Consider the following 26,136-nt stretch of genomic DNA (forward strand, 5'->3'; position numbering starts at 1 on the left):
ATCCAAACCCCCCATCCTTTTGGGCCGTTTTTATGCCTCACGAAGACTAAAAAGGGCACATGCCCAATTTCTGCTCCTTGCGCGGGTCCCTTTTAGCACTAACAGTAGCCAGCTGAGCTCCTCAAGCAGCTCACTTCTAGACCAACACAATCTGGACACAAACATCTAATCCAACTCCATGCTGCTGCAAGATCATCCCTGCCCTGGAGATGTCTCTTCCATGGGCGCCTTGATTAACTTTGTCATCATTAATATTGCACGGCAGCCCCAGCAGAGGTGGTTTATCCTGGTAATCTCCATAGGTCCCCTCCTCTGATTCAGAGACAAGGGCAACCACAGGCTACGTGAGAGATTTCTCCAAGGCCATATGTGAATGCTCCGGGGTCTCCGCCTTGGCCACCTCTGTATCCTGGCTGCAGCTGGCTGGCTATAGCAGAGACTGAGTGACTTCTTAAAGCCATTGCATTCCCCAGGTCTGTGGGTACAAGTCATGGCTTAGCAGCAGTTTATGACTATGAAGCTGGATATCAGCCGCTGCACATCCTACCAGGTCACCCCCAAGTGCAGGTACCTGTTCAAAGTCCTTTCCCTACAGAGTTCATTTAAAGATCCCTGAGGGCAGCTGGGCCTGGGAATACACAGTTTGTTCCAAGTGGTTAATGAAGATCAGCGTAACAAAGTGCCATGTGACCCTGTCCAGGGTTATTCCGATGCGGCCCCTGCAAAGTTGAATACCTGCCGGTCTGGTGAAATCTGTCTGCATGTAGAGACATCTAACATCAAACGCTGCAGGCCCATCCTTGGAGTCCAGAGCCCCTCTGAAGAGCAGAACGTCAGCCATTGTCCGAGGAGGCAGGGCCTGAGCTGGAGCATCCTTGACTCCTCTGAGTCAGGCTGCCGGCCGCGGCACTCGCTGCTGTGATGGACTGCCTTCTCCGGTCCCTAGGCAAGGGAGCTACAGCCACACTCGTCCCGCTGGACTTCTCTGCAGCGTGCGATACTGCTGGTCCCCGAGTACCATCCCGCCTCCATGAGCCTGTGGTGGGGAACGGCTCAGCTTGTTACTCCCAGACCGAACTTAGGGGGCCATTCTGGGCCCCTCTTGCTCCAATCCCAGAGCTGTCACCTGCGGAGTCCGGCAACGTTCATGCCTCTTCCCCAGGGTATCCAACATCTAGGCAGAGCCGCTAGGGGAGCAGCGAGGTGTTAGCAGCACGCAGACACTCCAGCTCTGCACCTCCTTTACACCCACTGGGAGCAGCACTATCTCCCTGCTTTCTCAGTGCCTGCATGAAGGTTGAGTGGCTAAAGCTAACCCCAGACAAGACAAGAGGATGTTGGCACAGGTCGCAGTGAGCACAGCACCCCAGCGCTCTGCTCTCCCCGTAGGCTCCCACCGAACACAGAGGCCAGTTCAGGGTCTCTGCCTTGACAGTCAAAGTCCTCCATGGAACTGGTCCTTGCTACCTAAGACATCACCGCTCCCAAGATGGCTATGGGCCACATTCCAGCCATGCAGCCCCAGTGACATCCTCAGCTGTACGTGAAGGCAGGATTTGGCCCTGTGCTCGCTACTGCAGCACAATGATACAGACACTGACAATCCCAGTCTAGCAAGCGGCCTGCCCAGCTTCTTTTGAGGTAGGGGAGACAGCAGGAGCATTTGCAAAAGGAAGGAGACCAGATAGTACCATACTCACTACCCTGCTTTCGGAGCCATAGCTATGTGCAGCACTGCCCTCTAGTGGATGAATACCTGCATATGATAAAAGCCCCACTACTACTGATGGCTAAAGAGCTGTGTTTTTTGGAATGGGTCTTGTGTCCCAGCCTCGATGTCCCATGTGGGACACAGGTTCCAATCTCTGCATGCAGTCCATGGGTTTGTGCGATTGATCCCCCGCTTCCCTCCCCTGCACGGGCCTCGGCGGCACAATACCTGCATCAGGGTGCGGAGGGACTCCACGTAGGACTGCTCTGTATCCAGGAGCGTCATGGTGACATGTTTCCGCATGTCCTGCAGGGAAGGAAAGAGAGATGGTGAGAACCCAGATGATGGCAAGCACTCTGCAAGCAACGTGGAACTTGGAGGGCCACGGCCGAACCAGCCCCTGGGAGTCTTTGTCGCAGGCGCCTGCCCAGGAGAACTCCCTCCATGTTATTCTTTTTCAGTACCAGGCTTGCAGTCAGAGACAGCAAGAGAGAAAAGGCCTGACTGTCAGCATGCTGGGGGCACACAAAGGCCCCCGAACCCACAGAAGGCCAGGTCCTCTGGCACATCACATGCACACAGGACGTTTGGTTTATGGGCGAGAGGACGGCACCAAAACCCACCATTTTGGGCTTCATCTGGGCAGCCTAGGCCACTGAACACAGACTGTCTGGCTCAGCTCTTACCGACAGAAATATGGTGTCAGCACAAAGACCCAGCTGCCTCAAACCCCAGGGCGACCCCCGGAGAAACCCGGTGATGGCAAATGTCCCTCCCCTTCAAGCAGTCTTTTCCACAACCACCTAGTCACCATGGAAGCTCCCCCTTTTCCCAGGAACCTCCCCTTGCAGGCTTGTCTCATCACTGGCCCTTTAAATGCGGAAGAGAAGCAGCCTACCAGCTCCCTACCAGCTGGTGACTATGCCCATTGGGCCTGATCAGGAGCACAGGACCTGCCAGACTGGATCAGACCCGGGGTCCCTCTAGCCAGGGGCCCATCTCTGACCGTGACTAGCACCAGCTTCAGTGGAAGAAGCCCTGTCTCAGGCAATGGTGGGGTACCCTGCCCCATGGAAAGCTTCCTCCAAGCATGGGGGTTGATATTCCTTCCACAACTCTTGTTGGTTGTATTGTTTTCTCCACTGCTTGACGCCTTGTGCAGCCACGTGCACTGGTGCCATTTCAGTGTGAAATGCTGCCATTGGCCATGAGGAACAAGGTACAAAGCTGAGGACAATCACTCATTCTGCTTTCCCTTTCTCTAATCAACTTGGGGGGAGACACAGCCTTACACTCGGGACAGTTCACCCTATCCAGAATCAGCTGGAAAGAGAAGAAGGTGGGGGCGGCCCCGAGGCCTTGTCCACATGCACACTTGCACTGCTTTAGCTGAACTGGTTTATAGTTGAGCCAGTGTAAAACCTTGTGGAGATCGTCTGATTTTGGTTTAAGAGGGGCTTATTTCAGTTTATCTTAAACTTCTTCCTAATTGACTTAAGCTACAGCAAAATAAGCCTGGTCTAAACCAAAATAATGAGAGTTAGCGCTTCACTTCTACAGCACCCCTCCACCTGGGATCTCAAAGCGTTTCATGCTCGTTAATTAATTCTCAGGTTTTGGTTACACACAGACTTGCACTGGTTTAATTAAACTGGGTTAGTTGAACCAGTGCAACCCTCTGTGTGAACGCTCCGATTTCAGTTTAAGAGGGGCTACTGGTTTAGCTCAAACCTGTTCCTAATCGCCTTAAACTAAACGGATGTAAAAATGTCTACATGGGTTTGCACCGGTTTAAATTCACACCTTTTGTTAAATAAACCAGAGCAATTCCCCATGTAGACAATCCCTCCCATGCTCCCAGGAGGTAGGAATGTTTATCACCATCATGTTAAAGTGAGTTGCTCAAGGTTTCATAGTGAGTCAATGCAAGAGCTAAAAGAGACAGGAGGAGTCCAGATTCCTTTACTCTCAGCACTAAACTACTCTCCCTCTCCTTCAAGCAAAATCCTACTCAAGTAGGTTGTTTTATAGACCAAACTTTGTACTTTTAATGGTGCTGTCAGCCCCTTCCTGGTATATTTACTCAGCCTTTCCATTTCTTGGTTTCCCCCTAAAAACCTGCATGCACTGTAACCAACCCAGCTAGCTATAAAATCACAACCATGTGCTGCAGTGACTTACAGAAGAGAAAAGAGAACTAAGGAATCCCAACAGATGTCAGACATACTAAAGAATAAACCTCCGAGAAATCAGACCACATCTCTTTAAGCACTGCCTGCTCGCTACTCTAGTGGACAGATCAAGACGCCAAAAGCCATTTCTTCTGTGATGTGCCCTCACTCCCACCCCATGCACACACACACTAACCCACGTTGCATGTGTTATCCACCTTAGCAATGAAGTACAGGGGAGAAGAGCGAGACCAGGAAACCCAAATGTCAGTCCCTAAGCTTCCCCTCTTACAAGATCATCTTATCTTACCTGGTTTTCTCTCTTAGAGCCCAAACCTCAAAACACTTATTCAAGGTAGAAGTGGATACAACTTTGTTATTATCACTTTTCTAACCTGTTATTACTGCACTGTACTAAGTGCTACCCTAGGTATTATGCATTTTGGGCCCATAGTTTCTAAGCAACTCTGTTTATATTTGGGTCCCATTTAGCGCAGAACACATTGTTGACAGATAACAGCTAATGATTAAAAATATCAATTATAATAAAGACAAAATATAATAAATACAAATGAAAGGGGGTTCCAAAGAGGATGGAGCTCGGCTGTTCTCAGCAGTGGCAGATGACAGAACAAGAAGCAATGGTCTCAAGTTGCAGTGGGGGGGGTCTAGGTTGGATATTAGGAAACACTATTTCACTACGAGGGTGGTGAAGCACTGGAATGGGTTACCTAGGGAGGTGGTGGAATCTCCATCCTTAGAGGTTTTTAAGGCCTGGCTTGACAAAGCCCTGGCTGGGATGATTTAGTTGGGGATTGGTCCTGCTTTGAGCACGGGATTGGACTAGATGACCTCCTGAGGTCCCTTCCAACCCTGATATTCTATGATTCTATGAATCGTGATGATTATATTTGCCAATTCCAAGGCCACAAGGGACCACTGTGATCATGTAGCGTGACCTCCTCTGTAATACAGGCCATGAAACTGCCCCAAAATAATTCCTAGAGCAGAGTTTTTAGAAAAACATCCAGTCTGTATTTAAATACTGTCAATAATGGAAAATCTACCACGACCCTTGGTAACTGTTCAATGGTTAATTACTCTCACTTCCAAAAATGTACCTTTATTTCCAGCCTGAATTGGTCTAACTTCAACTTCCAGCCACTGGATCGTGTTATACGTCTCTCTGCTAGACTGAAGAGCCCATTATCAAATATTTGTGTCCCATGTAGATACTTATAGACTGTGATCAAGTCACCCCTGGACCTTCTATTTGTTAAGCTAAACAGATAGACTCAAGGAGCTCTATCACTGTAAGGCAGGTTTTTTAACCCTTTAATCATTCCCATGGCTCTTCTCTGAACCCTCTCCCATTTATCAACATCTGTCTTGCATTGTAGGCACCAGAACTGGACACAGGATTCCAGCAGTGGTCACGCCAATGTCAAACACAGAGGTAAAATAATCTTCTACTCAAGGTTCCTGTTTATGCATCCTAGGATCACATTAGCTCTTTTGGCCACAGCGTCACATTGGATCTCAGGTTTAGTGGATTATTCTCCACGGCCTCCAAAATCTTTCTCAGCGTCACTGCTTCCCAGTATAGTCTCCCATCCTGTATACACTTCGCTGTATTAAAACACATTTTTTTGCTTGTGCCCAGTTTACCATGCAATCCAGATCGCTCTGAAGCAGTGACTCATTCTCTTCATTATTTACCACGCCCCCATTTCACTGGAAATATACCAGCTTGATGACGATTCCCCATTTATAGTTACATTTTGAGACCTATCCGTTAGCCAATTTTTAATCCATTTAATGTGTGCACCATGTTAACTTTATATCATTGTGGTTTTTTAAATTGAAATGTCATGTGGTACCAAGTCAAATGCCCCACAGAAGTCTAAGTATATTATGTCAACACTATTGCCTTTATCAATCAAGTTTGTCATCTCATCCAAAAAAAAAAAAAATCAAGTGTGACAGGATCTGCTTTCCATAAACCCTTGTTGACTAGCATTAATTACGTTACCCTCCTTTAATTCTTTATTAATTGAGTCCTGTATCAGCTATCTCATTATCTTTCCAGGGATTGATGGCCAATAATTACCCGAATCATCCCATTTACCTTTTTTAAAAATTGGCACAACATTAGCTTTCTTCAAGTGTTATGGAATTTCCTTAGTGCTCCAAGTTTTACTGAAGATCAACATTAATGGTCCAGCAAGAGCCTCCCCAGCTCTTTAAAAACTCTTGGATGCAAGTTCTCTGAACTTGCTGATTTAAAAATGACTTATTTTAGTAGTGTCTGTTTAATATCCTCCAGAGATACTAATGGAACGGAAAGAGTGTTATCTGGAGGCAGGACATTCTCCTCCCTGCTCTAATGGTGGCCAAGTCTGTTGACCCTTTAGGGCATGGTGTGAAGCTGCTCTGCTGTATTTAGGTTCTTACCGTAGCACTCATCCCCATGGGATCTGAGTCCTGATTTTCTCAGCCTTTTCTCGGAAGGGAGGTGATTTCAGGGTATGTATATAGACCAGGTGAGAAGTTAGGTTTTTTGACATTACCCATTAAGACCTGATCCAGAGATCAATGGGTAGACACCTAATAGTATGTCACAGGCTTGCCTGGGCCAACGAAATGTCTCAAGAAGTGAGTGCGCCCTGATTTCACAGCTGTAAATTGATACTTAAATCAAAATTCCCAAACACAAAACAGCCCTTTGCTGGCTTAACCAAAAGGTGCAGTCAGAGATAGGCGCAGGCCAGGCTTCTTGGGTTAAGATCCTTCCTCCCCTGTTCCAGCTTCACCCAGAATTGGCCTCTGGAAGAAGCAGCCAGACCTTTTTATCTTGCCTGATGAGCCCTGATTGGCTCCTGCCTGAGAACCAATCCTCATTGCTGCTGCTCTTGGGCAGTCCCTCTGGGCAGCCCTTGGAGGACTGAACTCAGTACTCTTCTTCCCCAGAAGATCACCTTCTGCTGGCAGAGTGTGCCAGAGACGTGGGGCTTTCAGGGTGGGGGATGTCACAGGGCTTCCTTGGGCTTTGGACGAGGCTCTCGATCTGCGTATTGTTCTCTGGGCCCCACCTTTTGCATTCATTGAATACTCAGCACGAGAAGGGAAATGGTCTAGCAGTGCTCTATGATGGGGGGCAGGCACCCAAAAGAAACAGCTCGGTGCCATCATGTAGTGTCACTGCCAAGTCCCTGTCGCCCTTGCTCGTTAAAGATACAGTACAATAATAGCCACGTTAGTGGGCCCGATCCTGCTCCTGTTATTCATGACAGAAATTCTGCCACTGATTTCAATTGGAGTAGGTTTGGGTATTTATGTAGGCCCTACAACAATTTGGGCCCTGCTATTTATTGCAAGGCCAATGAGTCAGCAGGAGCACAAGTTAACTATCCATCCTTATTCCCCATGAGGGGAGGGGGGTAATTAGTTTGCCTCCCCTGAGCAGGGAGGTTTAGCTGCCAAAGTCAATGGATCTCGGGGGCTCCAGTGGAGATCAGGATTACGGCCCTGTGGTGATGGCAGGGCTCCCCTTGCTAGCAGCTGCCCCTGGAACACCCCTGGCATGGGGCAGAAAAGTCAGTACAACCCCAGGCTATACAAACTTTAAAGCAGATGCTCCACCCATTTATAGGGATGACGGATTCACAGCGATTTCCCCAGCTCCTTTCCTATTCCCTCCTGCCCATCCTTTCACTCGCACACCTCTTGATCCCTCACCATATGGGGGGCCAGGAGGCTGCGATGCCGCAGAGCTGGCTGGTCGCTGTCAGAAACCAGCTCGGCTTGCATCCCAAACTCTGGCAACTTAGCCCCAAGACAAATTCTTGGCAAGGCCTCTTTAATTCCCCACTGTATCCGGCTCGCTCCTTGTATGATGAGGAAGAATTTTGGAATCTTAAATCAGAGGCTGGAACAGATGGCGGCGGCTTGGCTTACAGATGTGTCCATTAAAAATCAAAATATTCTGCAGTGCCGAGGGACCGTTCCCTAGGCAGGAGGTTTTGTACCATTGATACGTGTTGGAGCAAGAGCCAGGAGGTCAAGAAACATACTCCCCAATGAGGGGCATTCTCTGTGACCGGGCTCCACTGTGACTGGGATCCATCTGTAGCTAACCCCCCCCCACCCTGTTCAGCTTAATGCTCTGGGTAAAGAGACCTCTCCATCGAATAAAAGTAAGGGAGGTCAGCTAGCCTCCAAACCCCCACGGACGCACAAGCTCTATCAGACATCCCCCCAGCAGGACCTTCCTGCCAGAAGAGACACTGATTTAAGCCAGTGTAAAGGTAAATGCAATGGATCATCCTAGACTTTACGACACTCTGAGCAGATGAGGGGTCAAAAGTGTATCTTTATCAAGAGTGGAGTCTTCTAGTGTCCAGAGGGAGCGGACACCAGGATATACGTGTCCAGGATACCTCAGGATGAAAAGCAACAATAACAATATCATCCCGCTGTACTGCTCTAGTGCCTCTCATCTGCACACATTAGCTCAGTCATTTACTAAGCCTCACTCCAGCCCTCTGTGCGAGGACGTTACTATTATCCCTACTTCACAGATTGGAATGCTAGCGCACCAAGCACCCAGTCACACTCTGATTCAAGTAGGCAACGCTGACTTCAGTGTGAACAGGGTTGGGTCCTCTGAGGGCTGCTCAAGTTGGCACACTAGGTTAGTGGCAGAATGGGGAATAGAACCCAGGAGTCCTGATTTCCAGTGTGTGATGCAGTGGTGGGGTTTTACCCATAAGGCTGTGAGGACAGTTTTGGATCCCCTGCAAGCACAGGTGGAGCATTTGAAACAATACGTTAAGTCCCTCAGTGACTAGGGCTCCTTCCCTCTTCAGAACCACGCTGGGCTCTAAGGAGAGTCAGAGCGAAGTGCCAGATCTCCAGGAGCAGTGGTGCAGGAGCACTGGGTATAGTGCTGGAGCCACGCTGGAGCTCTGTCCGGTATTTCAGGCGCTGGAGTGATGCTCTGGACTGCTCCGGCAGCACTCCAGCCCGCTCCAGGAATGCTGAGCACCCCCAATCCCAGCTGAAGTCAACAGGACCTGCAGATGCTCAACATGTCTGAAAGTCAGGGTACATCTACACTACAGGGGGGAGACGATTTAAGATACGCAAATTCAGCTACGTGAATAGCGTAGCTGAATTCGACGTATCACAGCCGACCTACCCCGTTGTGAGGACGGCGGCAAAATCGACTTCTGTGGCTTTTTGTCGGCGGCGCTTACTACCACCTCCCCTGGTGGAGTTAGAGCGCCGATTCGGGGATCGATTGTCGCGTCCCGACGGGACACGATAAATTGATCCCCGAGAGGTCGATTTCTACCCGCCGATTCAGGCGGGTAGTATAGACCAGACCTCAGGCTGCATCCTTGGTACCGCCCCATTCCCTCCCCTTTCCCTGTCCATCACCACCGCTGTCTCCACTGTCCACTCGGTCCCTCAGACTTAACAGTCTCGGTGTCGTCTGGGGGTTTGTGTCTATCCTCCTCCCACACACGCAGCTTCTCACAGAATCCTGCTGCCTCTTCCCCTGTGGAGACGCCCCTCAAGCTGTGCTCTGGGGCGCCTTTCCTGGTGTTCTGCACAACGAAACAGTTTGACAGCACCGGGGGATGAAGGGGTCATACAGGGAAGGGGATTATTCCCTTCGAAAGCTGGACAGCCACTGCTCCACAAACCTCACTTCGTGTGAGATGGAGCTTGGTAAGTGTATGACTGGGATTATATGACGGGGATGCCTGTGATAGCAGGGGACTGAACCCATGAGGTCCCTTCCAGTCCTATGTTCCTACGCTCCAACCCATACTCTCCTTTGGGGTCCCCCTTGTGTCTCCCTCGCTCCAGCGCCTCAGGACTTTGTCATGCCATTCTTTACACTCAGGAAACATCTAGAGGCTCTTACAGGGGAGGCAGCACGTCCTAATGGACAGAACACTGACCTGGGACTCTCGGAGACCTGGGTTCTATTCCCCAATCTACTGGATGACCTTGGGCCAGTCACTGCACCTTTATGTGTCTCAGTTTCCCTATGTGTAAAAAATAATAATAATGATTCTGACCTTCTTTGTGAAGGCTGCCCCCACTGATCCCTTCTCAGACACTGCTTGTCTCCACCCTTATGCCTGATCTCTTCTCAGCTGTACCAAATTTGTCAGAGCGAGGCTGTCAAGTCAGTGCTGCACACATCTGAGCTTAGGATGACGAATGGTGCTAGCAGCAAACAGAGAGAGCCGCACGTGGCAGAGAAGGCACCACCTGATAATGGCTGCAGAAAGGAAGCAGCAGCAACGTAGCCATTATTCACTTAAAATGACTGCATAGGAAGTTTGAATTTGAGGAAATGGCCCCGCGACACTTTCAACCTATTTCTTCTTTCGGCTCCTGAGTGCCCTGCTATTCGCACATTAAAAAAAAACCCCAAAGCCACCAGAAACTTTTAAATAGCCCGGCTCAGCACAGAAGTGCTCTTTCTAGTCATCCTTTTGCAGCAAGAAATTGAGACACCAATGCTCATTTCACGCCAGTTTCACATCCGGGCAACTCTGCTGACTTCCTGGAAGGATGCCAAGTTTACACTGGCGCGAGATCAGAATTAAAGTCCGATGGGGGCAAATCAGTTGGTGTAAATGGTCATAGCTCCATTTGAGCCATGGGACGGTCGTTGCTTCCCCCGAGAGCCTATTCCACCCGTCCCTAGTTCACCCCGAGATTCACTCCCAAATTCTCGTTCATTTCATTTCACCTCCTTCCTCCAACTTCTACCCACTTTGGCCCATGGGGAGTCATTGCCCCTCCGGTATTCCCAGCTTCCCGTACCACGGGCTGCGACCAGGCCAGACCTGTACACAAAGCACTCAAACATCAGCACTTCAGCCCTTGTGACAGTGCTGGTGCGGGATGGGGAAAGAGGGGTTTGCTGATCAGAGGGCAGAGGCCCATGTGCGTAAGCGTGAGGCTGGAGGGCATCAGAGCAGCAGCACCTTGCTCCCTCCCATGCTGGCGTTGGCTGTGTGGGGATTTAGCGACAGTGCAAATAAATGGGAAAGTGAAATGGCTCCTGCCAAAGAAAGCTCCAAGGAGCTTTGATGTGCCCAGCAGGCACTTAGAGCCACACCAGCAGGCGGGAGGGGCCCACTGCACTGATTAAATGCCTCCGAAAGAAGCAGGCAGTGGGTAACAGCAGGTGTTCCCCCCCCCTCACAGGTTTGCAACAAGCCCCTTTTCACAGGCTGGAGTCACCCAAGCTTTGCCTAAAGCCGGGAGGCACTGCCTGCCGGGCACGAGCCAACAGGGCACCCCGATTCGAATTCCACACAGCACGCTGCAGCAGCCTTGATATTCCTTACGGCAACGGGGCTGGCGGAGATTAGAGATGCCAGCACGGGAGAGTCCATCTGGATCCGGGTCAAGATGGGGAATCACACGTGAGGGGAATCACACGTCAAGATGGGGAATCACACGTCAAGCTTGGAACTGCGGCCTTGACCTCCGTTCTAAAGATAAAGGCAGACCAAGGTAGGCGGCAGAACGCTACAGGCTGGGCTCAGCCCTGGGCCGTACTTCGGCAATGAGTCACGGGCCGGATTACACCTCTCCCTTTCGCTGAGACACTTCTCAGCCATTTGTTACTCAACCCAGGGCCTTGCTGGATCCCCAGCTGCTGTAAGACAATCACACACCAGCCGTGACCGGGCCAGGATTTTCCCCCTTTGTTTCTGGCCACACCGACCTTGCTACCCCCATCCACGCCTTTGCCCCTTCCACATTACGCTGCTGCAATGCGCTCTCCATGGGGGTGCACTGGAAATCGACTGGGGATCTGCAGCTATTTGGGCAAATGGGGTTTCTCATTAGGAGCACATGACCCTAGTACTCCCTGCTTGGCACTGGCTGCCTGCAGGTTCCCAATGGAGTCCAAGGTGTGGTTGGTGACCTAGGGAGCCCTAAAAGGCCTTAGATTCCCCCTCTTTGTGACACCTACTCCCCCCTGCTATGCCATATGTACGGCCCCAGCTGCATCTGCAGAGCCAGCGGAGCTGCATCTCCCTTGATTTAACAGAGGGGGCTTCTGGCAGGGTGTTTTCCCGGAGAATTTGGAATTCATTGCATCCAGGATCAGAAATACCCCAGATCTGTTGATCTTCAGGGCACGCTGCAAAAAGCCCAGCTCTTTTCTTAGGCTTGGCCCACCACTTTAATGCAGCCACCTCTGGGGAGGAATGCAGCAGCTGTTTATGGCCCCGACTCAGCAAAGCACTTAACCAGAAGCTTAATTTTAAGCATATGCTTGAGTGCCGTACTCATCCGGGCCTGAGGATGTTGTGTCCATTTCACTGACAGGGGAAATATAGAGACTAATTGACAGACTGTAAATATCCAAGCTGAAAGGTGGCTGAGACACAAAGAACTCACACCTCTGCTCTTCCCAACAGGTTCAGGGGTCTTTAATGATCAAACATGGCCCCATGGTCTGTATTCATCAGAGAAAACAACACCTCCTGCAGCACAGTGACCCCTGACGCCCCACCGGGCAGGGGTAAGTCCTCACGCAAAGGGAAAAGTCCTACCTGATGAGTCATTTATTCCAATCCGATTCTCCCTACCTTGCTGGAAAGTTACAGCCCCGCAGCAGGGTACACTCCAGAACATCAGCAATGGAATGCCTCCCGCGGCGCCGGCAAACCCCTACCGAGAGCTCGCCAGTGGGAGAGCGTAGTTCCGACTCCTACCCGGTGCCTGTTCACGGGCCTCCCTCCTTAATTATCAATTAAAAGCTTCTAAACACACCACTGGGCTAATCTGATGTAATTATTGGATTAATTACATGCCGAGGACTAATCTAAGTGTTCATTTTAAGAGGTGCTGCTGCTGCTCCAGGCCAGCCACGTGAGTCAGCCCCGCGGCTGTTCTCCAACCCACACACACAGCCCGAGCTGCAGCAGCAATCGGCCCTGCGGGTCTCTGGCAGAGCAGCGAGGATCTCGGCCACCGCAGGCTGCTTGCCTACCACCTGCGCTTGTGTCTGGACAGCTCACCCCCCACCCCCCACGCTCACAGGGAGCCTGGCCTGGGTGAGGGCTCAGTGAGGCGCTCGGGATTGGGCCTATCGTTACGATGGGCTGCATGCCCACACAGGGGAGGAAGAATCTCCCCCCACCCCCGATACTCCTGTGTGGGGTACCCCAACCTGGGATCAACGATAAGTGCAGCACACTTGCTACTCCCTTGGGAGCAGGTGGGCAGGTAACTGGTGCAGGCTGGGGAAGGAGGGGACAAGCTAGCAGCAAATCGCTGTTCCCCTGGAGCACCGGGGAAGCCAGGCGGGGACTGTGCCTCCAAGGAGCATCTGAGACAGCCCGCCCCCAGCGGCTATTCCTGCAGCTCTCGCGTTGCCCCCGGCCCTCGCTCAGGGCTGGGCCCCATGTCCCCATGTTATTCAGTTCAGATCGCCCACTGGTCTTAGATCTCTGCTCGGGACACGCAGGGCCATCAGTGCTTGCCCGGCCTGGAGGGTCTCTCTCTGCCACTGGGTGCCAGAGGCACAGAAGACATACGCTGGCCTTCTCAAAGGCCCAGCCCAGCCACCTAGTCATCAAGGGATCTCGGTCCAGCGCCTCGGTCTCCTTCAGAGTCAAACACTAGAGAAGGGAAAACCAGAGGCAAGCAGCCTTGCAAAGCTGCAGCCAATGCACCGAGGGCGCCCGGGGCTGCCATGAAGCACTCAGGAAGGGAGAGATGTCATCATGGCAAGGGGTTTACAGGGATGGCCAAAGGAACCAATGCCCCCCAGGAGATCTGAAGAGCCCCAGGAGATCGGTAGCAGCACAAAGGGGAAACTGCAGATTCCAGGAAGGCAGCTCCTGGAAACGGCGTTAGGGGGACGGGATTATTCTGAACGTCTGTTCACCCACCCACCAAGCCTGTCTATTCAGCTACCTGCATTTCTAATGCCCCCTACCCCAGTGCCCAGGTACCTGACCACACGGAAAAGCCACATGGCATCTAGCAGGCACACAACTCTCTGCTACTCACCCCATTAGAACCGCAGTTCTGCAAGGGGCAGGGGAGACCTCAGTGCTTGTCTTCCGGAGAACGTCATTGGCTTCCGGGGCTTACAGGGGTGGGGGCTCAGAGCAGCCCAGGCGATGCTGCAGATGCTCAGATCAGGGATCCAGAGCAGGGGGAAGGGCAAGAAGGAAAAGGTCTGACAGGTAACAGTGATCAACATTGCAGATCCCTGCTACTGCCGCCAGTATTTCAAGTACACAGGAGAAAGTGATGGCAAACTGACCGCCCCACTCCCCTCCATTATAACGGAGATCTCAGGTGGGCACCCTCCCGGGACGTCTCAGAGGGGAACATAAGAACAGCCATACTGGGTCAGACCAAAGGTCCAGCTAGCCTAGTATCCTATCTTCCGACAGAGGCCAATGCCAGGTGCCCCAGAGGGAATGAACAGAACAGGTAATCATCAAGTGATCCATCCCCTGTCGCCAATTCCCAGCTTCTGGCAAACAGAGGCTAGGGACACCATCCCTGCCCATCCTGGCTAATAGCCATTGATGGACCTATCCTCCATGAATTTATCTAGTTCTTTTTTGAACCCTGTTATAGTCTTGGCCTTCACAACATCCTCTGGCGAGGAGTTCCACAGGTTGACTGTGCGTTGTGTGAAGAAATACTTCCTTTGGTTTGTTGTAAACCTGCTGCCTATTAATTTCATTTGGTAACCCCTAGTTCTTGTGTTATGAGAAGGAGTAAATAACACTTCCTCATTTACTTTCTTCACACCAGTTATGATTTTCTAGACCTCTATCATATCCCCCCTTAGTCGTCTCTTTTCCATGCTGAAAAGTCCCAGTCTTATTAATCTCTCCTCATATGGAAACTTTTCCATACCCCTAATCATTTTGGTTGCCCTTTTCTGAACTTTTTCAAATTTCAGTATATCTTTTTTGACATAGGGCGACCACATCTGCACGCAGTATTCAAGATGTGGGCGTGCCAGGGATTTATATAGAGGCAATATGATATGTTCTGTCTTATTATCTGTCCCTTTTCTGATGATTTCCAACATTCTGTTAGGTTTTTTGACGGCCGCTGCACATTGAGTGGATGTTTTCAGAGAACTCTCCACAATGACTCCAAGATCAGTTTCTTGAGTGGTAACAGCTAATTTACACCCCATCATTTTCTATGTATAGTTGGGATGATGGTTTTCAGTGTGCATTATTTTGCATTTATCAACACTGATAAATTAGGGGAAGAAGCAAAGGCAATTCTACACGGGATGTCAAGACATGCTGACACAAGTAGCCCATGCAGGTTTGGCCTCGACCCTGCAAACGCCTAGGCCTTTAGATCAACCTCGCTACATCGCTCAGGGCTGTGAAAAATTTCGGGCTCTGAGCGCCATCGGTAGGTTGACCTCCCCCGCACTGCAGATGCAGCCAGGTCTGTCGATCCAGCTACCACCTCTGAGAGAGGTGGATTAACTATACCGAGGGAAAACCCCCTTCCATTGACACAGGAAGTGTCTACACTAGGGCTCTGCAGTGGTGGTGGAGCCGCAGCGCTGCAGCTGTGCCACGGTAGCGGCTGTCGTGTAGACACAGCCTCGCACATGGCTGACCTTGTTACCGTGAGTGCGGAGATCAGTGGGAGCGAGGTGAGCAGGTGTGTGTGTGTCTGTGGCACTGGGGGCTTGGAGAGCTACTGCACGTGCCGACCCAGCCAGCAGATTCTCCCCAGATCAGGCCGCACTGGAGGAAGGGAGAAGTTCAGTGTAAAGAAACTGAGTTTAACTTCCGGAGTTTCACTGATCCTCAGCTGGGGTCAATCGGCATCGTTCCACTGCCGCCAACGCGGCTCCACCAGCGCGGGATCTGGCCCGCTGGAGAATTGAGAAGAATCCTAGGAAACCTGCACACACGTCTTATCCCGTTTGCCTGGAGATGAACAACGCCTTCCGAGAGCCTTTTCTGCTATTAACCCCGCACGCAGCGGGGACACTGCCGAGACTTCAAACACGCTCTCTGGAGGAAAGCAGCCGGCGACTCTGACCAAACGCATGCTGGAAGCGGCTGACAGGAAAGCCAACCCAACACGGACGAGCTGCCAAGGACGGGAGGGGAAATCATCTTGAGAGGAAGGAGAACAGAAAGGCAACCGGCTGAGCCCTGAAGGAAGCAGGGGTGTGTGGGATGCAGGTGGATGCACAGAGCAAGTACAAGAGTTGGGGTCCCTGAACCAGGAAGGACCTTTCTCCAGCCTAGCCCACGAGGGGCCAAAGAAGTCAGCGAGAAGGAGCAGCCCAATCCCAGTGGCCCTGGTAAGGCAGAAGGGGCAATAACGTGAATCCCTTGCACCTAAATTGTCCTAGGCCGCGTCTTAGGCCTGGTCTACACGAACACCCCAATTCGATCTAAGGTACGCAACTTCAGCTACGTGAATAACGTAGCTGAAGTCGACATACCTTAGTTCGAACTTACCGCGGTTCAGACGCGGTCCACACGCGGCAGGCAGGCTCCCCGTCGACTCCGCGGTACTCCTCTCGCTGAGCTGGAGTACCGCAGTCGACGGCGAGCACTTCCGGGATCGATTTATCGCGTCCAGACCAGACGCGATAAATCGAACCCGGAAGTTCGATTTCCAGCCGTCGAACTAACGGGTAAGTATAGACCAGCCCTCAGTGCAAACGCATAGTGACTGCCCACTCCTAGCGCGGGGGACGGATGTTCTTGTGGCTAAGGCACAGGGCTCTCGGGAGACCTGGAGCGCAGCCCTACCTCTGCCACGATCTTTTGCGCATCCCCCGTGTCTCAGTTCCCTCCCTGTATAAATGAGGATGACGACCAACCTCACAGGCTCAATTCACGCGCTTGAGGGCGGCACTTGGCAGCTGCTGTAGAATGGCTCGGTGTTGCTTTACGTCCTACAAGGGGGCAAGGTCGACTGGTCCCCCCTTCCCACTGCCTGTATCCTAGCCATGGTGAGCGCTGTGTGTTCATGACTAGGGCGAGCAAACACAGACCCTGGGATCGGTTTGGCTGCTGGAGCACGGCTAGCAGGACATTTGGGGCCTGATTCCCAGTACGGGGGGGGCGGCCTTAGCACTAACACAAGGACGTCTGCATGGGCCGTTTCCCAGTGGCAAATGCCTGGGGCTAGGTACGTGCCCTGCGTGTGCTAAACAGGGATCTGTGCAGGCAGGTTTGCAAAAGAGGGAGAGTTACCCCTGATGTCGGGCTTCTCATCCAGAGAGCTCAAAGCACTCTCTCCTCAAGAGCCCTGTCTTCCAAGATGGGGGAAATTGAGATGGAGAGGGACAGTCAGACTGGATCAGCTCTGAGATCAATCTTGTCCGGTATCTTGTCTCCAGCACTGGAGGCTTCAGATGAAAGTGCAAAACACTTTGAAGCAGAGGCGAACCGACCTGCCCAGCGTCAGGCAGCAAGGCCGGGACAGAGGGGAGACGAGAACTCAGGCCTCCTGACTCACAGCCATTCACTCTATCCATCGGCCCACACTGCCTTTTGGTCCCTGTCTGGGTAAAGGCCACCAAGCCCTTCACACTCCCCCACTGAGGGGGTAATGCCAGCGAGACATTTCTATCTCCACTCGGCCCCGTGCAGAGCCCTGACAGAAGCTCCTCTGCCTCTCATTAAAAGACTGAGTTTCCAGAAAGGCTCCAAAGCGGAAGAGAAGCAACATGTGTCTGCAGACACTCGGGCACGTCCGTGCTGGAACCTGACGGGGATGTGCCAATGACGCCCTGCTGCTGCAGTGATCAGTGATGGGAAAGCGCCGTAAGAGGAGGCACTTCCCTCCCGAGTGCTGCAGAATAGCATGATCGTAGGAACACAGAAATGGCAGGCTGGCCTAGACCTTGAGAGGTCATCTAGTCCGGCCCCCTGCACTGAAGCAGGACCAAGCAAACCTAGAGGATCCCTGACGGGGAGTTGTCCAGCCTGTTCTTTAAAAACCTCCAGTGATGGGGATTCCACAACCTCCCTTGGTTGCCAATTTCAGAGCTTAACTATCCCTAGAGTTGGAAAGTTTTTCCTAGTATCTAACCTAAGTCTCCCAGGTTGCAGATTAAATTGATTACTTCTTGTCCTATTTTCAGTGGACAAGGAGAACAATTGATCCCCAGCCTCTTTTTAAAAGCCCTTAACAGATTTGAAGACTGTTATCAGATCCCCCCTTCAGCCTTCTTTTCTCAAGACTAAACTTGCCCAATGTTTTAAAACTTTACCTCGGCGACCAGGTTTTCTAAACCTTTGATCATTTTTGTTGCTCTCCTCTTGACTTTCTCCAATTTATCCACCTCTTTCCTAAAGTGTAGCACCCAGAACTGGACACTGTATGCCAGCTGAGGCCAGGGGTGAAAGTGGGCCGGTACGGGCTGGTACGGCGTACTAGTAAGAAGCCAGTACGGGCCCGTACCCAGCCGACGGCGGGGGAGGGGCAGCGACGTTAAAGCGCTGCTGTGGCAAAGGACCCTCCTTAAAGTGCAGCCGCGGCAGCGGCCGGAGCCCCCGGCCCTTTAAATCGCCACTAGAGCCCCGGGCGGTGCAGGCCAGGCAGCGTGGATGGGCTGGCTGGGGGAGGCTGACCCGCAGCCCCGCCCCTTCCGCCTGAGGCCCCGCCCCTTCTGGGGGCCCGGAGCCAGGCCCCCGTACTGGTAAGAGTTGAATATTGCTTTCACCCCTGGCTGAGGCCTCACCAGTGCCGAGTAGAGCGAGACAATTACCTCCCACGTCTTACATACGACACTCCTGTTAACACACCCCAGAATGAGATTAGCCTTTTTCACAACAGCATCACCCTGTTGACTCATGTTCAAGCCATGAGCCGCTCTAACCCCAGCTTCTTTTCAGCAGGACATTGCTGCCTAGCCGGCTGCCCCCCATTTTGTAGTTGGGCGTTTGATTTTTCCTTCCTCACAGTGAACTATGTTGCACTTGTCTCTATTGAATTTCATGCTTGCTGTGGCCAGTTCACCAATGAGCACAGGGACAGCCAGACCACAACAGACCCATAGTCCATCCAGTCCAGTATCCTGCCTCTGACAACGGCCGGTACCAGATGTTCAGAGGAAGCAGATACAAGATAAGCTGCCCCCACACAGCTGTCATGCTGATCTCTCCGGAGGGGTCCGAGAGATGTCTCGGCAACCCAGCTGTGCCGGCAGCTCCTTGGCAAATTACATATCCAGAACACAGAGGCTTCCTAACAGCAGTGCTGCAATGAAACGGGTGGAGACGCCAGCGGTGCTAGCAGGAGTCCCCCCTCCCCCCACGACACCCAGCAATCTTTCCGTTTTCTAAGCAACGCGCCCGTCCTCATGCGGACCCTGTGTGCGTCCCAGGCAGCCTGGTGAGCTTTCAGCGGACTGGTTCAGCCACAGCTCGAGTTCTGCAGCCCCAGGCCCAAGCCACAAAGTGCCTCACAGCATGACAAACAATAGGCCCGAGCCTGCTATGGGATGTCGGTCACTCCTACTGTCCTCACTAGGAGCAGAGGCCGCTCAGCACCTCCCGTTGGGCGTTCTATGCACCGAGGGGTCTATTCCATTCCGCTAGAGGTGAATAGGAACTGGGCATCCACTTCCCCCACCTCCCAAATGCAGCCACCTCTGGGGAGGAATAGTGCCAACCACAACAGCGGTATCTACCCTTCACAACAGTTCAGTTTCACATCGGAGCCAAAAGATGACACCTCAGCAGGACGGGCCCCCCTGCACAATGCTGAAGCTCTGAGGTCAGCGATGACCCAGAGGGAAGATGGCTACTTATGAAGGGCCTGATCTAACTGCCACTGAAGCTAATGGAAAGAGTCTCCCGATATGACCAGTGCCACTTCCTGCAGCACCCTGGATGCTTCCTTGGAATTCCTTCCCTGCAGACACTGACTGGCCAGAGCCTGCTTAGCAGATGTGTGCTCCTCTGCCACACCTCCATCAGGGTACATCACCCACAGGGACGAGGATGCAATCTGACACCCGACGGCTCCCAAACTTCCATCCAACACAGGATCCGAAGGGTTAAAAAACAACCACCACCTACCCACACTTCTACCCTGCTTTTCAAAAGGAAGCCCTCTCTCCTCTGCCCACTGAGCCATCCACACGCTATCACATGACAGCTGCCAATCCTGAAAGCAGCCTGGGGTAAATAATTCTTAGACAAGCCAGCACGCAGGCGGGGAATGCATGAAAAAATAATGATAATGTATATTTTAATCACATTTGCTTCACTTCGCTAGATGCTTTCATATGGCACACACCATCCAAGAGCAAAATGCTAGCGACAGACCCACTAATAATAGGGTTACCAGATAGCAACTGTGGGGGTGGGGGGTAATAGGCGCCTATATAAGAAAAAGTCCCCAAAAACGGGACTGTCCCTTTAAAAACAGGACGGATGGTCACCCTAACGAAAAAAGAGAAGGAAAGCTCATGGAATTGGTAAGCAACGGGCTACTGATCAATCTGTCACTTCTAGGTCACCAGTTCAAACACAGCCCTGCTGGGTAATAATCAAAACTCCCTTCCGTCTGAGGGCTCTTTGGGAGCTTAGGCCCTGCCCTGTGTTAAGCTTGCCTGCCGGGGGAGAGGAGGGACTGGAGAGAGGAGGCAGTCTGCGTGAAAACAAGACTAGCAACCAACTCCTACCACAGCCACTGGTTACTGCTTCAGAGACAAATCACCATCAATCTGCAAGAGATCGCATGAGCTACAGGGGCCAGCGTCCCCCGCGCTAGGGAATTCCAAGGTGTCGGGGACTCACCCCCAAAAGGCAATTTCGCAATCAGGAAAACTGGCGCGACGCGGGGCATAAATAGCAACACAAAAGTGTTAACGTGCGTGTGACCATTGCCGCTGCACACGTGGCTAAGCCGCCCCTCCCCGCGACATCGGGGCGAACCAGACATGCTTTGCATCGGGAGCGACTGACGTTACCTAAGCACAGGGCCAAATGCTCAGGCAAAGTCTGAGTTTTTCCCAAGTAAAAACCAAGGAGGGATTTCAGGATTCGGCCCACGGGGAGAAATAGACAGCACGATCCCACCCCATACAGCACCTAAACTTTAAAAGGGGAAAAGCTTAGCAGGGGGAATGCCACAGTGCCAGGGAGTCGAGAGCCCACAGTACTTGCGCCCAATTCCCGTCTCAACTACTCCACTGTGAGCAGCGGGGGTACAGCAGCGTAGCCCACAGGAGGGTTTGACCCTGCGTGTAGGTTTGAATGAATGGGGATGGGCCTAGGACTCCATAGATGCCATTACATGGCACACAATAGCCACTAGGCACTTCCCAGAGCCTGAGATTCCACTGTGATTTGGTCTCATTTTCTATCCGCTCAGCACAGGTCTCGCTGACCTACACAAGGACAATCAGCTCCCAGGGCAACAGCAGGGACAAACCCCAGTTCCGCCTGCTCTGTAAGCAACTCGAGCCCTTGAACGAAAGGCAACACTGTTAGCTGTACAGGGCTTATGACACACAGTCGAGCCGTTCTGATTCTGTCCAGTAGACGGCAGTGCTGCACCCATACCAGGTTAACACAGCAGGCCTGGGTGTACATGTACAGGAGTGAGTTCATGATGGCTCTGGAGTCTGAATTTAAGCCCAGCTGGTCGGAAGGCACAGCACAAACTCCCTTAACCAACACCTATACCTGCGCTAACCCCCACGCATTAAGCCCCATGGCCCTGGCTTCTGAACATACAAACAGGAAGACCTCTGCAAAAAAAAACCAGCCAGGCTGCAAGCAGTGCATAGAAACACGCAGCTGCAAATGCACTGGGGACTGGAAGAAAATCTGGGGATGGGGCAGGGACGCGGGAATCGCAGAGCCAATGTGGAGGGGGTTGCTTTCCTACTGATTGCAATGGGTATGCATAAGGGGCTGACAGGGATTCACTAGCCCTTCCCCTCGCTCCGCCCCTCCCGTTCCTCAGTTACATTACTCAGAGCAGACAGATTTCCTGAACCTATAAAGGAAATAAGCTGATTGGCCAAGACCAGCCTGTAGCATCTTTTCACCTATGTCTGTAGCAGGCTATAAATAAGTCATTCTTGCCTTGCAGAGTATTATTCCATGGAAAAGTACTAACTATGGGGGCTGATCCTGCTCCCACAGGCGTTCCACCACTGACTCCAGTAAGAGCGGGTTCTGGCCCTGCTTTACTGATGGGCTACGTACACTAGAGATTGATGGAGGAGAGCAGTGGCCCTTCATAAATTCATGCAGCGATCTCAATTCTGGGCAGTCCTGCACTGCTGTATGGAAGGTCAGAACATTGTCCCGTTTCAGGGGGAACGGAGGATGCTCCATTGCTCGAATCATTTAAAACGAGACAGGATGAAGCCCTAGGAAATCACACCAGAAGGAACAATCCTGCAGCGGCCCCGGAGACACAGACCAGCTGATTGAGGGTTCTAGCCGCTGCGATTCAGTCACTGGCACGCAGCAGCCGTTGCGTTCTCGGCAGGCGGCTGCTCTCTGCAGAAAGAGTGCGCTCCATTTAGGCTCAGCCCTGCTTTCGCACTGCCAGAGGATGCAAGCGTTCGTGGGAGGAGCGGGCTTGGTCTCTGTAGCTCAGTTTGTCTACACTGCACTCAGAGGCACGACTGTAGCAGCTGTAAATCTAAGCTAGCTTTCATTTTAGCTAGCTCGGGACCCAATGAAAATTCCACACCCCTGAACAACGTCGTTAGTGCTGTCCACACAGAGGGTTAAGATCGGTATATGTCGAAGGCACAGGTACCGCCTCGCGGGGTACCCCGTTGGCATAGGAGCATCTCCACTTAAGCGCGAGATTGGCGCAGCTGCAGCGATGCAGTGTTTTAAGTGCAGACCTGCCCTTAGGAAGGAAAAATCAAATGCACAACTACAAAAAGGGGACTAACTGGCTAGGCAGTGGTCCTGCTGGGGGTTATAATGGATCACAGATTGAGTCAACAGGGTGATGCAGTTGTGAAAAAGGCTAATCTCACTCTGGGGTGTATTAACAGGACTGCCGTACATCCAACACGGCTGGGAACTTTCTCGCTCTATTTGGCGCTGGTGTGTCCAGGTGGATATTGTGTCCAGTTCTGAGCACCGCCCTTTAGAAAAGAGGGGGGTAAATTGGAGCGAGTCCAGAGAAAAGCAGCAAAAGGGATCAAAGATTTTGAAAATCTGACCTATGAGGAAAGCTTAAAAAACTGGGCAAATTTAGTCTTGAGAAAAGAAGACTGATAATAGTCTTTGATTCTGTTAAGGGGTGTTATAGAGAGGATGGGGATCAATTGTTCTCCATGACCCCTGAAGATAGGACAAGAAATAATGGGCTAAATCTGCAACAAGGGAGACTTGGGTTAGTTATTAGGAAAAAATTCCTAACTCTCAGGGTAGTTAAAGTCCGGACGTCCAAGGGAGGCTGTGGAATCTATGATTCTAAGTCCTGGCTCCGAACCACATGCTGACCCCCTAGCTCTCTCGGCCCATTGATTAGATGTGCAGGAGAGGGAAAGGCACCCACAGCTCAAACAGAGCTAGGATTTGCCAAACTAGACCACAGCAAGGTCCAGGCAGGTCAGTATCCTGTCTCCAGCAATGGCTAATTCTGATGCTCCAGAGGAAATTCCCACAATGCACATCTCTGTGCGTTACTATACCACAGGGGTAGTGTTTCTAGTGGCCACATCGAATGAGCAGCTCCTGGCCGCGTCTCTTGTCATCTCAGCCTAGGGAGAGCCAGTGCAGAGATGTTCCTAGAAACACAATGCTTTTTAACCCCCCACATGGCTACTAACTGCAATCACATCCCGGGACCCCAGCCGCGAGTCCCTGTGTCTCGGATTAATTATGTGCTGCATCCGAACGGATCTCGTCTAAGGTTGCCCTGTTCCTGCAAACCACCATGCACTGCTCCCCTCAGACGGGCATGGAGGAGTGCACAGCCCCTGCCATGGATGGGCACTGCCTGCCCAGTCCTCTGCCAGGCTGAACAGTAAATTCAGCAAGGCTGAGGCTCCGTAACAGGGATCTACACCCCCACCCGACATCACAGGCCTGCCAAGGGCACTGGGCTCATGGCCTCGGCCTAATGGTGCCCCAGTTTGCACAGGGTCGACCATCTCTACTCTGCCCTCCTTCCCCTTGGGCTGCTCCTGAGGTTGTGGGTCAGGCATGCCACCCTGGCAGCCTTGCCTCTGCCCCCGCTGAAGTTAGGGGGACCGAAGTGGCCCCCTCCCTCCCTGACTCCATCTGCAAACATACAGGGCCCGATTCTGAGCTGTGAGGCTCCGTGAGTGCAGCCCAGGAGTATGTCAGGGCTTCCTGCCCCGAGAGTCTCCTGACTTCTGTGCTGGGGGGTGGTGGCTCTAACCCAGGGCAGGTTCCCACAGTCACCTCTGGACTCTGTTCTACTCTGCTCGGCCTCTTACTCCCTGCCCATCACCGTGGCATCTGACTGCCTTGTATACAGCGGCTTCATCCTCTCTGGTTTATGGCCAATGTCCTCGACCAAACCCAGACAGCTGGTTCTAACTCCCGTGGGGTGGAACAGGGCCCTGCACAGCCCCACAACATGGCCAACAGTGGCTTATGGCAACGTTTGCTCCCAACCTCTGTCCCTTTCCAAGCCCCAGGAACAGAGCAACTGAGAATCTGGGCCCCTGGCTCTTTCCACACCACGCACTCTCTCTGTGCTTCTTCCACCCCGACCCTAGGCATGCATGGTCTTTCTGAGGTGACACACCAGGCCACGCCCCTCTCATCACTGGGATCCCTGCTCAAGACCCCTTCCCCGACACCTACAGGAAATTAGCCAACTCGTCCTCTCCAGGCAGAGATTACACTTACACTGGAAACTCTTTGGGGCAGGGACCAAAGAGTTCTGGGACTGTACAGCACCTGGCGCGACAGGGCCCTGATTCCTGACTGGGGTTCCTCGGCGCCACCACAGGACAGGAGTCAGGGATAGTTGAGAGACACACAACAACCAAGACAAAATGTGCAGCCTCCAGGGAACCAGTCTTTGCTCTGACCCCGGTCTGGGGCTTGGCCCCCACCCCTGGTTTGCTTATTATCACTCAGACTATAAGCTCTTCGGAGCAGGGCTGTGGGCCAGACTGTCCGCTGGCGTTGGTGCATTCTCAGATCAACGGAGCTAGGCTGAATTACTGGCCCTTTGTCTCCCGATCGGTTTGGACAGCACCTAGCGCACTGGGGAGACCATATCAACAATAGCAGCTTGAGGGACACAGCTGCAGAACAGCTGACGGCTATAGGAGTCAAGGGATACGTGAGGAACGGGGCCAGACACGCTGCTTTGGGATCGCACCCTGCCACCTCCTCCCCAAGGCCAGTCTCCAAATCATCTGCAGGGCAAGCGTTGTGACAGATTCATAGACTCCAAGGCCAGAAGGCACCTGACCTCCTTTCTCACACGGGCCATAGCGCTTCCCCGAAACAATCTCTGTTTGAGCTAGAGCGTCTGACACATCGGCAGCGCAGCGTCCAAAGAGCACTGCGCCCTGCATGCCACGCACACAAAACAATGCCAGGCTGGGCTCCACATGCAGCGCAGCTCTGAATGGACCCCACCACACACACCACATATGCCTCTCATTTCGTCCCTCTTCAGCATCTCAGGGTCCTTGCAGGGCAGACCCATTAGACTAATAGTGGCGGAGCACCGATGGAACGTGGGCGAGAATCTCTGCGTGTACTAAGCTCTGTAACATACACAGCACCCTCTAAGAGCAAGGGGGGCTGCAGAATTGCACGGATGTACGAAGAAATAGCTCCTAAGTGCAGCTCTCCACCTTGTCTGCTCATCATATTTATTTACAGGTATTTCTTTCTGGGAAAAGAACCCAGACCTCTTAACAATCATGTGTCTCTCTCATACACCCACCACACCCCTGTAAATCACCACACACATATACCCACACACACCCTGTCAATCACTACATATTGTAACATATATGTTACTCCCCCATATATCGCTACACACACATACCCTGTCAATCACTACATCCCCTGTAAATCGCTACACACACCTGTAAATTGCTACACAGCCCCCCCCGTAAATCGCTACCCCCGTAAATCACTATACCCCTCTATATCGCTACAACCCCCCTGTAAATCGTCACACACATACCTGTAAATCGCTACCCCCACACACACCCCTGTAAATCGCTACACACATACCTGTAAATCG

At 52.2% G+C, this 26,136-nt stretch overlaps 1 protein-coding gene across 1 annotated transcript in view; it reads right to left on the reverse strand.

The window, feature by feature from the left end:
* The window catches only part of ARHGEF17 (Rho guanine nucleotide exchange factor 17), a 241,481-nt gene that overhangs the window by 69,519 nt on the left and 145,826 nt on the right, over positions 1-26,136 (reverse strand). The window contains exon 2 of the mRNA XM_026651700.1: positions 1,940-2,017. Within this exon, the coding sequence (XP_026507485.1) occupies positions 1,940-2,017 (78 nt within the window). The remainder of the gene's footprint in view (positions 1-1,939; positions 2,018-26,136) is intronic.

This window comes from Terrapene carolina, unplaced genomic scaffold (genome assembly GCF_002925995.2).
Source record: "Terrapene carolina triunguis isolate 2854851 unplaced genomic scaffold, T_m_triunguis-2.0 Scaffold97, whole genome shotgun sequence".
Classification (NCBI taxonomy): domain Eukaryota; kingdom Metazoa; phylum Chordata; order Testudines; family Emydidae; genus Terrapene; species Terrapene triunguis.